The sequence below is a fragment of the Garra rufa genome, chromosome 7 (genome assembly GCF_049309525.1).
Source record: "Garra rufa chromosome 7, GarRuf1.0, whole genome shotgun sequence".
In the NCBI taxonomy this organism is placed as follows: Eukaryota; Metazoa; Chordata; class Actinopteri; order Cypriniformes; family Cyprinidae; genus Garra; species Garra rufa.
In genome coordinates this window covers 26,802,441-26,818,836 of record NC_133367.1, presented here as the reverse complement: position 1 = coordinate 26,818,836, position 16,396 = coordinate 26,802,441, and the positions used below count along the sequence as shown (strand labels likewise).

General features: G+C 34.9%; 1 protein-coding gene across 1 annotated transcript; it reads right to left on the bottom strand.

The window, feature by feature from the left end:
- Positions 1–1,482: 1,482 nt before the first annotated feature.
- On the bottom strand, positions 1,483–16,074 carry LOC141338611 (E3 ubiquitin-protein ligase MARCHF2). Its single transcript, XM_073844212.1, has 5 exons — positions 15,939–16,074; positions 11,869–12,139; positions 10,448–10,652; positions 10,020–10,229; positions 1,483–7,257 (listed from the first exon to the last, which is right to left on the bottom strand). The coding sequence occupies exons 2-5, from the start codon at positions 12,042–12,044 to the stop codon at positions 7,099–7,101; spliced, it is 750 nt and encodes a 249-aa protein (XP_073700313.1). The 5' UTR covers positions 12,045–12,139; positions 15,939–16,074; the 3' UTR covers positions 1,483–7,098.
- Positions 16,075–16,396: the final 322 nt, after the last annotated feature.

Sequence of the window (16,396 nt, the reverse complement as noted above, 5' to 3'; positions counted from 1 at the left end):
GATAAATACTGATCTTTGGATCGTTCTATTCATTAAAGTATCCTTAAAAATGTACTCAACTGTTTTAAATATTGATAATATTAATACAAATGTTTTTTGAACAGCAAATCAGCAAATTAAAATGATTTCTGAAGGATCATGTGACACTGAATGCTAAAAGTAATGATGTTGAAGCTTTGATCACAGGAATAAATTACATTTTAAAATATATTCACATAGAAAGCAGTTATTTTAAATAGTAAACATACTTAAAAAGCTTACTGCTTTTGCTGTATTTTGGGTCAAATAAATGCCGGCTTAGTGAGCAGAAGAGACTTCTTTAACAAAACAAACAAAAAAAAAAACTGTAAAAATCTTACTGTTCAAAAACTTTTGACTGGTAGTGTTCACAAACCTGTATATTTCCTTGTATTTAACTTAGTATAGAAAACACACAATTCTAAATATGAAATTAACTGTAAGCATGAAAAGGGTTGCCATGTAATTTTATAAATGTTTGAAATGTATTTGATCATCACACAATGCTATTAAACACACTATATAATTTAATATGTAGTGGAAATCACACGCTGGTGGGAAATTTCATGATTATTAAAGGTAATGTGACTTTTCACTTCACAGTTGAAACTTTGTTTCTCATAATTCTAAGAAAAAATAAAAGAATTCTGACTTTTTTCATGCAATTCCGAGTTCCCATCCCACAATTTTCTGACTTAGAATTGTGGGTTTACAGCTGAAGTCAAAAGTTTACATACACCTGGCAGAATCTGCAAAATTTAAATTATTTTACCAAAACAAGAGGGATCATACAAAATGCATGTTATTTTTTTATTTAGTACTGACCTGAATAAGATATTTCACATAAAAGATGTTTACTTATAGATAAAATAATAGCTGAATTTATAAAAATGACCCCGTTCAAAAGTTTACACACACTTGATTCTTTATACTGCGTTTTTACCTGAATGATCAGCTCGGTGAAGATGTTTTTGGTTGTTTGTTTAGTTCCTTGTTTGTCCTAAACAGTAAAACCACCCACTTTTCTTCAGAAAAATCCTTCAGGTCCCATAAATTCTATGGTTTTTCAGCTTTTTTGTATATTTGAACCCTTTCCAACAATGACTGTATAATTTTGAGATCCATCTTTTCACACTGAGGACAACTGAGAGACTAATATGCAACTATTACAGAAGGTTCAAACACTCACTGATGCTTCAGAAGAAAAAACAATGCATTAAGACCCGGGGGGTGAAAACTTTTGAACAGAATGAAGATGTGTACCTTTTTCTTATTTTGCCTAAATATCATATTTTTTATTTAGTACTGCTCTTCAGAACCTACAAAAGATAGTTACAGAAGACAAAATAAGTAAAGTTTACCCTAATCTTCAAATTCCAGACTTTCAGCTTATAAAAAAGGTTTTTTTAACGGTCGTGAAATTGTGCAACCTCTCCGAAATCTCTCGAAAGAACAACAGCACAATTACCAGATCCAGAGCATCGTTTTTAATTTGCTTTGCACACTTTTCTTGGCTGATTTCAAGCACCAACATATTTTGGTGAGGACATTACAGACATCTTTCTCTTAGCCACTGCACAACATAAACATTGTAGTATTTCAAAAGTTCAGAGTGATAAAAATCCTGTGCTCGATGAGTAAACGGAAACAAAACAGAAGCGAAATGATACATATAGTATGAATACATTAAAACACACACTGGCAAAATTAGAGAGATTTCAACTGAATCGACAAACGATGTGAACGTGTGAACAATTAAGAACTGTAAATGCCTCCTTTTTAAAACTGCAACAGAAGTTTAAACCACCCTCAGAAATTTACAATGGAAACATTTCCGTTGTAAATTAGTGTAAGTGCCATTGTGTTTAAATAAGAACGCATGCACTGGAGGAACACTTAGGTTCGGTTTTATTAACATCGTCATTTGAGCTGCTGAACTGCTCTTGCAGGGTTGCATATTGTGGCCAGCTCATTGGCATCCACTGCAAGGTCAAAAGACAAAATAAACAATAAAATTATGAGTTCAACATTGTCCCTCTCCTAAAGTCCTTCATATGCAACAACATCTACATCTATGTATATATCATACATGTATTGTTAAGGTTATAGGTAAGAATTGCATTGTAATATTTTTGAAATTGCACTCTCGATGTTTTAACCTACATTGCAAAATAACCAAGGAATGGCCCAAAAAGTGAATTAAGCAGGTGGAAGCACAACAACGAGACAGCATTCCTCAAGTTAGCATTAAGCTGGTAAAAGTTGCCTGTCATTGGTGATCCGACACCACTAGTGGTTTGAATTAATGGTTCAAATCAGCACAAAACAGCAACTTCCTCTGGGAAAAAACACTGAGCGATGGGAAAGATGATGATGGATTATTCTTAAAACTCTTCAGAAATATCAAAATAATTATCGTTAACAAATAATGCCATCATATTGTGTGTATCTATTGCACATTTAACTTTTTTCCATTTAAAAATGGGAAAACTCCCATCTTCCAATGCAACATTAGCTCACAGGAGATAGGTGGTGGGATGAATTTTGAGGGAAAAACCTTTCGCATGTTTGAACTACCAACTGCAGAAGCACCTTTCGGTTCCGCAGCGTCAACTATAAGCGTCTAAAGCACAGGTCGATCACCTGCGTCCTTTAAAAAAAGTGGTCAGCAAATAATCCAGACATTCATGGGCCTGTCTGCTTCACACACACACACACACACACACACATACTTACACACACACTGAACCCTGGACCTACAGCACACAACACTTCTTAATAACAGAGACATCAGTTTTTATCTACACATTTACAATTGAGACGCATCAGAATTTACAATAAAATAATTCGTGGACCTACATATCTTAGGTAGCTCATTTTAATAGCCTTAAAAGAACAGTTCAGCCAAAATATAAATTTGGTCGTTATTTACTCACCCTTATGTTATTCCAAAACCACATGCTGTTTTTATCGATTTAGGTTTTTTCCATTATGAAATTAAGAAATAAAGGTAATTGGGACTTTTTATCTCACAATTCTTTTTTTTTTCTCCCATTTGCAAATTTTATATCTCAGTTTTGACTTTTCTCAGAATTCTAATTTTAGAATCTTGCAATTCTGCTTTTTTGAAAAAAAAAAAAGTAATACTGTTTATTAAGTACATTTTTCAAAAAATACAATTGTGAGGTTTTAAATATCAATATTTATTGAATTCAGTGGCAAGGCTGTCAAACGATTAATCGCGATTAATCACTTGTGAAATAAACGTTTGTTTACATAATGTGTGTACTGTGTATATTTATTATGTATATATAAATGCACACAGATGCATGTATATATTTAAGAAAAATATGTTATGTTTATATACAAAATATTAGTGCTGTCAAACGATTAATCGCATCCAAAGTAAGTTTTTGTTTACAAATGTGTGTATACTGTGTAATTTATTATGTATATATATATATATATATATAAATACACACACATATAGTATATTTTGAAAATATTTACATGTATAATTATACAACTCATATTACATACATATATATATTTTTTATATATAAACAACATTTTCCTAAACACATACATGCATGTGTGTGTATTTATGTATACATAATAAATATAAACAGTAAACGCACATATGTAAACAAAAACTTATTTTGGATGCGATTAATCGTTTGACAGCCCTACAAAATATTTATATGTACATATAATTTATATGTAAATATAAATATTTTAGATTACATACATGTATATGTATGTATGTATGTGTGTGCATTTATATATACACATAACATACACAGTACACATTATGCAAACAAAAACTTATTTTAGATGCGATTAATCGCGATTAATCGCTTAACAGCACTACAAAATATTTGTATATACATATAAATATTTTTAAGTTACATATATGTATATGTGTGTATTTATATACACATAATTAATATACACAGTATACACACATATGACACAAAGTTTTATTTTGCAAGCGATTAATCGCGATTATACGTTTGATAGCCCTGGTGGCGAAACCAAGCTTTAGAATCTTGCAATTCTGTTTTTTTTTTCTGCCTGCCACAGAACATAAAACAAAAAAAGATAACTGCAACTCTCTCACAATTTTAGCCTTTTATCCGTGTAATTGTAAATGAACACCTAAGAAGTCAGACTTTACTTCTCAGAATTGTGAGATAAAAGCCAGAATTGTAAATCTTGATGAACAAAGGTCTTACGTATGGTTCACAAAATGAACAAGGTGCGTTGAAGGAAAAAAAAGAAAGTATTTTTTGAACAATACCAGCAACATTTGTGAAGTGGAGAATTCAAAATAATCAGTAAGTCAACTAAAAGTAATACTGTTTATTGAGTACTTGCTGGTATTGTTCAAAGTCCATGTGGTCCATACAGCTTCTGCACTATATTCCAACTGAAGTCATACAAAGCCAGTATTGAAAGGAATCATTCACCCAAAAATGAAAATTCTGTTATTAATTGCTCACCATTTTGTCGTTCCAAACCCATAAGACCTTTGTTCATCTTCAAACACAAATTAAGATATTTCTGATGAAATCCAAGAGCTTTCTGACCTTGCATAGATAGTTACACAACTGACACATTCAAGGCCCAAAAAGGTAGCAAGGACATTGTTAAAATAGTCCTTGTGACATCAATGGTTCAACTGTAATTTTACGAAGCTACAAGAATACTTTTTGTGAGCGAAGAAAACTAAAAAATGGCTTTATTCAATAATCTCTTTCAGAGACTGACACCAAAGAGAAGTAGTTGAATAAAGTCGTTATTTCAGTTTTCTCTTAGCTTTCTCGTAGTATTCTGTAGCTTCATAATAGACTATTTTAACAATGTCCTTACTGCCTTTCTGGGCCTTGAATGTGGTAGTTGTTTTTCTGTCAATGCAGAGTCAAAGCTCTCAAATTTCATTAAAACGATCTTAATTTGTGCTCTGAAGACAAACAAAGGTCTTACAAGTTTGGAACTCATTTTTGGGAGAATGATCCCTTTAAGTGGCCATTCACTGAAAAATAACTACACTGTAAAAAGTTTTCACCAGTTTCAACTTAAAAACTAAAGTTTAGCAGATTCCTTAAAATTTTTAAGTTAAATCAACTCATTTTATTGTAATAAGTTAAAATGACTTGTAGTTTTTAGCTGATTTAACTTAATTTTAAGGCAGCTGCTAAACTTAGGTTTTTAAGTTAAATCTGGTAAAAAACCTTTTACAGTGTAGGCATTACTTAATCTGAATTTAAATTAGATTTCAGAGCTTTCAGAAAGATCATTTTCTTCTGGTTCTTTCACGAAACTAACGTATGGACTTGTAAAAGAGTGCATGGTTCATATGAACTGCTTTCATTGAGATCTTGAGGGTCACTACGAATTCTCGTTTTACAAGTTTTGGAAATTATTCTCTAAAATTGTTCTATGATTAAAATAAATTAGTAAAACACCAGTCAAGTCTGGAGTGACATTAGGGTGAATAAATAACGACATTTCCATTGTCAGGTGAACGATTCCCTCAATGAACTTTACAGCCAAAAGTTTGCGCAAATCGCAGACCTAGATCTTCCATAGCAAGTGCATAATGCGTAAAAGGTCCATGTTAAGAGTGGCAAATGTGCAATTATTACGATATATCCCCATATCTGCATATCCCAAAGAACCATTCCCACACTTTCAGTCAGTACGTCAATGTAGGGAACGAAATCTGATGGTTGGTGTTCTGCAGATTCTTCTTGCACCAAATCGACAAACAGCTAAAAGAAAAAAAGACGCCTTTAAATGCTGTAGTGTCATTCATGGACGACGGTTTCATTACTGGTCTGGCAATGATGTTTAGCTTTACAATTACTTCTTTCTCTGCGGCTTGACCTGCATCTTCCACAAAGTAAACTGCTACAAAATCCAAGTATGCCATCCTCAACCTCAGCCATTTAATGCTAAGTAAACTGCACAAAGAGCCGGAGCTTACAAAACGCATACTGTAAACACACATACACATTCGTCTTCAAACACTCGCCAAAAAAAACGATTCGAAAATGATTCAGAACAATGAACTGTAGAGGTCTGTTTGCATCTGCACTTATCACAACTCAACAACAACATAGAAAGTTGCCACATATTTGCATCCCAAAAGCATACACGTATCTACATTTGTTCAGCTCACATCTAGGCTACGTTGTCAGAAAGTGCTACGACTTTTGAACCACCGCATGCTGTTTTACATTGTTCGGAGACCATTCGCTTCGGAAAAAAACAGCCTTTGATCTGTACGCAGAATTCACGAACAGTCACCAATTTGATGAGATTTGCGAAATAGGCATGCATGAAAACCTGCGTGTGTCCACAGCAGAATCATGCCAGTGGCGGCGTGTTATTGCACTCTCTCTATTTTTTATTTTTTTTGCCAACCGCCTACCTTTTTCGGATGAGCTTGAGCATCCGCAGATATACATCAGCCTCCACATTCATTGCCCGGGCAAATGGCCCTGTAATACCCATGTCGATCGAAGCTTAGAGCTTACTTGTTCACTTAGTGTGTAAATATTTATACATTTATATCTCGAGTAAATCGTATAGGAGCCACGAAGACTAAATTCGCTTGGGCGCGACTCCGTCGGGTTAAGATGGAAAGTACTTGAAGGTAGATGAGTAGAAAAACGATACATCGAAAAACGAAAGAAAGGTTTGGTTTTAAGCTTCAGCAGCCGTATGTACTTGAGTCATAATCCCTCGCCGCTGTGCTCAAAGGAATCGTCTATACACATAAGTTAGATTTCCGATTGTTTCAAATACAATGCATACTGAACAGTACGGGGCCTCAGCCTAGCTGTTCAAGCCCCAAATAAATAAAAACAACACACTTGTAAAGGCTCAAAATAAGAGACTGGTGAAAAAATAACAAAATAAAATAAATGAAGTGCTCACATATTTAGATAAAAAGGATTAAATAGAAAAGAATGCATCCAAAATGCTGCGGCTCTAGTTGACGACGCTGCGTCAAGAACCTGTAGCACGCTAATACCACTGCGATCGGGCCCCGTTCCCCCCGCACCACGTCTCTCATACTATGGTCTCGTCTGCTGTCTTTTTCAGCAGCTTTGTGGAAAGCAAGGAATGCTGGGTAGAGTGTGCACCCTTGGTGTCGGGAATGAGCAAGCGGACTTTCTGATTGGTTCGTCTCCACTCTGAGTACAGCTGACAGTGGTAGCGGAATGAGACCTGCAAAACAAGGACAGTTTTTTTACACTTTTGGTTGAAGGACCAGGTGAATTTTTATGAAAAATATGTCTGGGTGACATTTCATGCCAAAATGAGAAGAGAAAGTATTAATAATAAATTATAGGAACATTTCCTCCACTCTCCAACTGTCATTACTGAAATATAATGAGAATCATCCCGTCTCGACACACACAGAATTCGTTTTTTTTAATTAAAATCAGCATAAATTAAAGGTGTCACAAGAAATATTATTTCCTGAGAATTTTAAGATAAACTCGCAATTGGGAGTTATAAAGTCAGAATTGTGAGATATAAATTCGCAATTCTGAGAAATGAAGTATTGCGTGATATAAACTTTTTTCCTCAGAACTTGCAATTCAGACAAATGAACTCGCAATTCTGACTTTTTTCTCAGAACTGTGAGCTTATATCTCACACTTGTGACTTTTTTTTCCAGAATTGTGAGATATAAACCTGCAAATCTGACTTTTTCCTCATAAATTGCAAATTCTGACAAAAATAGTCACAATTCTGAAAAATAAAGTCGCAATTTTTAAAAATAAAGTCGCAATTAGTAATAAACTAAGAAATAATGTCAGAATTCCAAGATATAAAGTCACAATTCTGACATTATTTCTCAGAACTGCCAGTTTATATCTCGCACTTGTGACTTTGCCGAACTTGCAATTCTGAGATATAAAGTCACAATTCTAAAAAATAAAGTCACAATTCTAAAAAATAAAGTCACAATTCTGAAAAATAAAGTCGCAATTCTAAACAATAAAGTCGCAATTCTAAACAATAAAGTCGCAATTCTAAACAATAAAGTCGCAATTCTGAGCAATAAACTAACAATTCTAAGAAATAAAATCACAATTACGAGATATAAACTCACAATTCTGACCTTTTTTCTGAACTGCCGGTTTATATCACGCACTTGTGACTTTTTTTTTGGGAGTTATAAAGTCACAATTCTGAGAAATAAAGTCACAATTCTGAGAAATAAAGTCACAATTCTGAGAAGTCAACTTGCAATTCCTCATATTTGTGAGTTTTTATCTCACAATTCTTACAAAAAAAGTCAGAATTTGGAGATTTAAACCCGCAGACACGAGAAAGTCAGAATTGTAAGACATATACTCACAATGGGAGCAAATAATTTAAACTCACATTTGCGAGAAAGCAAGACAGAATTGCGAGTTTATGTAATTCTGACTTTAAAACTCGAAATTAGGGGTTTATATTTCGCAATTCTGACTTTATAACTCGCAATTGTGAGTTTTTATCTCATAAGTCTGAGAAAAAGTCAGAATTGCGAGAAATAAATTCATATTTAAAGAAAAAAGTTGTAATTGCGAGATATACTCACAATTGCAAGAAAAAAACTCTGAATTGCGAGTTCATGTAATTCTGACTTTATAACGTGTAATTCCAAGTTTATATCTCGCAATTCTGACTATAACTTGCAATTGCAAGTTGTTATCTCACAATTCTGAAAAAATAAATAAATAAATAAAACATCGGAATTGCGAGATATAAACTCACATTTGCAAAAAAAAAAAAAAAAAATCTTGCAAGAAAAAAAACGTGCAAGTTTATGAAGTTCTGACTTTATAACTTGCAACTGCTTATTTATATTTCACAATTCTGAGGAAAAAAAAGTCAAAATTGAAAAAGTCATGATAACTTTAAAAAAAAAAACTATTCAGTGGTGGAAACGGGCTTCCATAAGAATCAGTTTTTTTTAACTGTGGTAATGAGTATGGTATTGTTTTGCATCACAATAATGAAAATTTGATTTCTTTTAATTACAATACTGGGAACCGCATTTTTATTTTTTTTATGTTAAAGAAAATATTTTTTGCATTACATTAATGAGAACCAGATTTTTTTACATCGCAGTAATGAGAAAGATTATTTTTTATTATGGTAATGAGAACAGGATTCACTATGAAACAGTGTTAGTAGCAACAACAACAACAAAAAAGCATTACAGTAATGAGAACAAGATTTTTTTAGCATTATGTAGAACAGAACAAGATTTTATTCATTGTAGTAATGAAAACAAGATTTCTTCGTATTACAGTAATGAGGAAGAGTTAGAGTTACAGTAATGAGATACTTTTGATAGCGCAGTAAAACAAGATTTGTTTGCGTTCTTTGCATTTTTAAACACATTTTACACAATTAACTAAAAGCATTATTTCTTTTTCTTTTTTTCGATTTTTGGGGTGAAATATGACCCAGACATGTTCCGACATCTTTATGTGATTACCCCAAAATTAATTTAAAGGAATAGTTCATTCAAAAATGAAAATTCTGTCATTAATTACTCACTCTCATGTTGTTCCAAACCTGTAAAACCTTTGTTCACCTTAAGAACACAAATTAAGGTATTTTTGATGAAATCTGAGAGCTTTCTGACCCAGCGTAGACAGCAACACAACTACCACATTCAAGGCCCAGAAAGGTAGTAAGGACACTGTTAAAATAGTCCATATGACATCAGTGGTTCAACCGTCATTTTATGAAGCTACGAGAATACTTTTTGTGCAAAGAAAACAAAAATAATGACTTTCTATCTATTTCTCAGATATCTTAATTTGTGTTCTGAAGATGAACAAAGGTCTTATGGATTTGGAACGACATGAGGGTGAGTAATTAATGACAGAATTTTCATTGTTGAGTGGACTATCCGTTTAAAGCATTCTGTTTTAGAATTAAAAATGTAAAGCTGTGTTTGATTGGTTGTAATACACTACCAGTGTCCAGAGGACATAGATGGTGAAGAGTGCGATGGTCAGAGCGATGAGGCCGACTGCCTCCAGGCGACTGTTGAAGTGCAGGTGGTCCTGTGCACCCCGTAGACACAGCCAGCCTGAGATGGCTGCCAGGGGCGTTATAAACAGAAAGCACACCATGTCACAGAAGAGGGTGCGCTTCTCATTCCGGGGGCCTGGGTCCCTGAGCCACTATTGAAAGACAATTTACCCAATATCAGCAATTATATGTTATGTGTAAATCTAAATGTAAATCTAGTGAACTATCCCTTTAATTTGACACATCTGATGTCTCGTTTTTGACCCATATATAATAAATTATGCTATATAAGCACACATGCAAGCAAATGTACGATAGCAAAGTTTGGCTGAGCCATGCAGACGAGGCTAAAGGCATTAACCTTTGTTACCTCTGTGAGGGGTCGGGGCCGGCGCTCAATGGTAAACTCAGTGTGGCACAGCTCACAGTAGCTGGTGTTAGAGGAGGACAGCCATTTCTCCAGGCAGCTCTTGTGGACCGTGCCCAACGTGCCGGTGCAGTCGCACGGGGAGAGAAGCCCCTCGCTGTTGCACACGTCTTGACCCTCATGGCAGATCCGACAAATCGGCCGATCGCTAACAGAAAGGGGAGTTAACAGCTTTGCCTTTAGGCTATTGTAATATACAGTTGAGATCAAAAGTTTACATACACCTTGCAGAATCTGCAAAATGGTAATTATTTTACCAAAATAAGAGGGATCATACAAAATGCATGTTATATTTTTATTTAGTACTGACCTGAATAAGATATTTCACAGAAAAGATGTTTACATATAGTCCATAAGAGAAAATAATAGTTGAATTTATAAAAATGACCCTGTTCAAAAGTTTACACAAACTCGATTCTTAATACTGTGTTGTTACCTGAATGATCCACAGCTGTTTTTTTGTTTTGTTTTTTTTGTTTAGTAATAGTTGTTTGTGAGTCCCTTATTTGTCCTGAACAGTTAAACTGCCCGCCGTTCTTCAGAAAAATTATTCAGTTCCTCAAAGTTTTTGGTTTTTCAGCATTTTTGTGCTTTTGAACCCTTTCCAACAACTATTACAAAGGTTTAAACACTCACTGATGCTTCAGAACGAAAAACAATGCATTAAGAGCAAATTGAGCTTATTTTGTGTTCCTGGAAACATGCAAGTACTTCTGTAGCTTCTGAAGGGCAGTACTAATAAAAAAAAATATGATATTTAGGCAAAATAAGAAAAATGTACACATCTTCATTCTGCTCAAAAGTTTTCACCCCAGCTCTTAATGCATCGTGTTTCCTTCTGAAGCATCCGTTTGAACCTTCTGTAATAGTTGCATATGAGTCCCTCAGTTATCCTTAGTGTGAAAAGATGGATCTCAAAATCATACAGTCATTGTTGGAACGAGTTCAAATACACAAAAACGCTGAAAAACAATTTGAATTTTGAGGGATTTTTCTGAAGAACAGCACGCAGTTGAACTGTTCATGACAAACTATTATCTGTTCACTAAACAAAAAAACACAGCTGTGGGATATTCAAGTAACAACACAGTATTAAGAATCAAGTGTGTGTAAACTATTGAACAGGGTCATTTGTATAAATTCAACTATTATTTTCTCTTGTGGACTTTATGTAAATGTCTTTTATGTGAAATATCTTATTCAGGTCAGTACTAAATAAAAAAAATAACACGCATTTTTTAAAATCCCTCTTAATTTGGTCAAATAATTAACATTTTGCAGATTCTGCAAGGTGTATGTTAACTTTTGACCTCAACTGTATATTGTATAACTGAAAACGACAAAAAGACAAAAGATTTGTCTACCTCTGGGTGCCCAGGGCTTTGATAACAGTAGATAGTAGACGTCCATCTTTGGCCGTGACCTGGGTGACGTACTGGGCCCGGCGATTGTCAGCTTCCTCCACAGTTTTGGACAGGGCAGCGTTGCCAGTGCAGTCGCACAGGGAGCCTGGGAGGTGGCAACACTCCCCTGTGGTCATTTCGGGGCCGTCCAGGAGGGCGGGGGGCAGGGGAGCACCGGGGGGAATCAGGGAGCAGACTCGCTCCCACACCTCAAGTCACAAAGACCCTACCACTGCAGAGAGAAGGAACATTGGGGAAATTTCAGCAAAAACTATCAATTGTCTTTCGGCAATGAAGCATCGCTCACATAGAAGACTTTTTCAAACTGCAAATTCAGGATGCAAATTCTGAGATCTTTCAGATAACATGAATTCTTGTTGAAACGATGCAAAACAAGAGTTAATGTGTTAAAGTGTAAATCACTTTATTCGGTGAGATGAATGTGTTGAATAAAAGTTCAACTTTTCCTTCCTTTTCTTAAAGGATTAGTTCACTTTAAAAAAAAAAAAGACCTTATAAATCATCCAAGATGTTCATGTCTTTCTTTAGTCAAAAGGAAATTAAGGTTTTTGAGGAAAACATTCCAGGGTTTTTCTCCGTATAGTGGACTTCAATGGGGATCAACGGGTTAAAAGTCCAAATTGTAGTTTCAGTACAGTTTCAAAGGGCATTACACAATCCCAGCCAGGGAATAAGGGTCTTATCTAGTGAAATGATCTGTCATTTTCTAAAAAAAAAAAAAAAAAATCTCAAATTTATATACTTCAACCACAAATGCTCATCTTGCACTAGCTCGACTTACTAAATGCATTACAAACGTTGGAAAGGTCACAATTCAGTACTGATTCAGTGTTTACAAGCTGAACACAAAGAAAGTCAAACAGCCTTTACAAAAAAGGTAAAACAACGATGTCGGACAATTTTGAGGAGAAAATGAGATGTACCGAAGTACACAGATGAAGAACTAAGCACACATGACTTTTCAACGTAATTACGTAATGTGTGAAGTTTTTTTTTTTAATAAATGACTGATTGTTTCGCTAGATAAGACCCTTATTCCTCGGCTGGGATCGTGTAGAGCCCTTTGAAGCTGCACTGAAACTGCAATTTGGACCTTCAACCCTGATCCCCGTTGAACACCACTATATGGAGAATAGTCCTACAATGTTTTCCTCAAAAACTTTAATTTCTTGTCGACTGAAAAAAGAAAGACATGAACATCTTGGATGACATGGGGAGTAAATTACCAGTAATTTTTTATTCTGAAAGTAAAGTAATACTTTAAAAAGAGATGCAGTGAGACACTCAAAATGGAAGTGATATGGCCAATTTTTTTTGTCAGATTACGTGATTTTGACTCTTAAAATCTTGTCGTGTCATGAACAAGAAACATGTTAGACTACATGTTGCTACCTGACCATTCATCATTTGCTGTCTTTGAATGACGTGTGCTGTCAGTGATAGGGCGGGACTAGACATAAGGTGCCACAAGCGTAAACAAACAACGGCTAGCAACAGCATATTTTGCTCTGTCATGTAATCAGAAAAGCCAAAAAAGAAAGAAAACTGATAATGGACTTGCTTTAGCAGTATGGGCTGTCAAAGAGAACTGAGGTAAAATAGTTTATAGCCCCATTCATTGGCCCCAATTCCATTGCAAGTTTCTCACTGTGAGCTTGTTTTTATTTGCTAAAAAGAGTTCAGTCAAAATATTTTTTTGTGATCATCAACAGAATGCCATAAATGCATTAATTTGCACTTATATACAGTAGTAGTCAACATTTGAAGTGGATAAAAACCTTTCATCAAAGCTTTTTTTTTTTTTTTTTTTTCATTTCGGTGCGTTCACACTACAGCGTCAAATCCACGCTCAGTGCCGCTAGCAACGCTACAACGCCACTGCTTTGGGGAGTGTCTAATTTAGGGCTGAGCACACCTCTGAAAAACAATGTTCACACCCTATTTATGTTCCATTGTCTTCTTTCAACGGCGGTTCGAAAACTAAACTGTAGCATATAATGAAAACATGCAAAGTACATTTACTTTTGCTTGACTTTTTCAATAATATGTGATTTCAGCTCAGTAATCCACCAGTTTCGGAAACACGCGTCATAGTCTTTCCTTGCCAACTTCTCACACCGATTGGTTGTCGCCGGCGTTTTGCGCTCGAAATTTGCATAAAGTTGAGGAATGCCCAACCTTTTGACGCTCTCAGCTGCTCTCAACGCCTTCTTCGCGCCGCTTCCAATCCCAAAATGCACCACGCGACCGTTTACGCTCAACTTCCACATGAATGAATTGAAAACGCTCGCTACGCCCCGCTCGCTACGTGCCAGTGTGAACGCACCGTTAGAGTTGATTTTCATGCACATATTTGACATTTATATTTCTTTCCAAATATAAAAACACAATGTGGCATACATTTATGTGAGAACCCAATTCAACCAAATCGATACCTATAAAACATCAACACATATTCTCATATGTCATATTTTCATATACGCACAATAAACACACAATTCATTATACATACACACAGACAATGCTATTTAAATTTTGTGGGGGGTTTTTGTCTTTAGTCTCTGTAAATGTTCGATATAGTTCCTTGAAACAAAAAAGGAGATATTTTAAATAATGATCATTTGAAACATCAGTAACCAAAAGCGTAAATAAACCAATTCTGTCTAGCTACAAAAAAATGACAAAAAAGCACCTCCAAATTTCCAAAAAAAAAAGATGTGTATTATATTTTCACACTTCGTATAAGAATGATTTAAAATCAAGATCATAATTAAATACAAATGTCAACCTAACCATTAAAAAAAATTAATTTTACCAAAGGTTTTTACTTTTTATTTACTGTTTACACACGTCAACATTTGTTGGTTATAATACCCATGTGAGGTCTCTCTTAAAGGTTTTAAAGCATTTTTTTTTTTTTATTGCATAATTTTCTATAGTCTGGTAAGTGCTATTTTCAGGCTTGTCACATCCATAACAGTACATATTCCTCATAAATAGATCAAAATTAAAATACAGTAACAATTATACATTCTGTGAAGACAAAGCCATCGCTTCTTTATTTGTTGGGTATTATTGTGTCTAGTTTGTGCATTTTAATTTGCAGAATTAAACGATATTGCATGATTATTTCCTTTTTTAACATAAACTCATGCAAAGACTGATATTTTTTCCTGATGTTTAGACTCTATCAACAAGGGTTTATTAAAATATAATCAGATGGTTTGGTATATTTGTAACACATACATTATGTCACATCTATAAAGCTGGATTTGCCCAGGTTGACAGCTGTAATCACTACAAGCTTGCATTGTACGAAAAAAAGAGCAGCTTGGACATTCTTCAGAACATTTCCTTTTGTGTTTCAAACAAGAAACAAAGTCGTAAAGGTTTGAAACAACACTAGTTTAATACAAAAGCAATCATATTGAGGTAAACTTGGTCTATTACTTGAACTTGGACAGCATATTTAAGCACTGTACATTATTTGACACATCTTTTGATGAATGGCAACTCGCTGGATTAATACATCTAGATATGATCTATAGATGAACAAAATGAACAACATATAACCTTTACTAGCATGGGAATGCATGGACAGAAACAGACACGAGAACAACCGGCATAAACGCACTGCCATTTTACAAGAAATCCTTTCCATGTGCTGCCATAACATCAGTCTACATTTAACGTTAAACCATCTTGTCTGGTTTGATCTGATCTGATCTATCAAGCTGTCTGACACTGGTCTAGGGTGGGCCTTTGGCACACAACACAAGCTGCCAATTAAACATCAGTTTCCTCCAATATACCGATTAATGTTTATTAGATTTCAGCCTATTCGTTTAAATCGAAATGAACCCGATTCGATACGAATTAAGACACAGTCATGGTGAATGTGGAATAATGCAGCTGCATTAGACTGCTAGTTACATTAGCCATGTAGCAAAATATGCCATCAAAGCCTGGGATTAGAGATTAAAACATCATTTCGTGTCGTCTAATCTTACCTTTTGGTTTTCCATGCTGAGCTGGTGCCTTTAAGGGAGAATTCCGTTTAAAAGTGGCGCTTGTTTGTAAACGATAAGGTAAAAGTACAAGCCTTGTTTTGGGTTTGATCCTTTCAGCAAGCGACTCGGCTCGGCCTCCTACCGACGTCTCTGATTAGCGCTGTGTACGATAAGAGCGTAGAGGGAGGCGCTTCCGTACGCAGCGCTGCTTCGGAATTTTCCTAAACAGCTTTCGTGAATAGCCGTCAACCGAGAAATGCCTATTGTTGTTATTTCTAAGGACTGTTCGCTGCTCATGTGAGGCTTTGTGTGTTGTGATGGAAAATGGTTTGGTTTTGTAATAATTTTGTAAACATAAATACTTGTCTATTTAGGCTTTCTTTTTTAGAAATTCTGAACAAAATGTGCATATTTATGCGTAACGTAATATTTCGTTTTTCAGTTTTGTGCGTAAGATA

Coding starts and splice junctions, on each gene's coding strand:
- LOC141338611 (XM_073844212.1), bottom strand. CDS start 12,044: ATGACCACAGGGGAGTGTTGCCACCTCCCAGGCTCCCTGTGCGACTGC. Junction 10,230..10,447: donor GGCCCCGACCCCTCACAGAG/GTAACAAAGGTT, acceptor GTCTTTCAATAG/TGGCTCAGGGACCCAGGCCC. Junction 7,258..10,019: donor TCTATGTCCTCTGGACACTG/GTAGTGTATTAC, acceptor CTTGTTTTGCAG/GTCTCATTCCGCTACCACTG.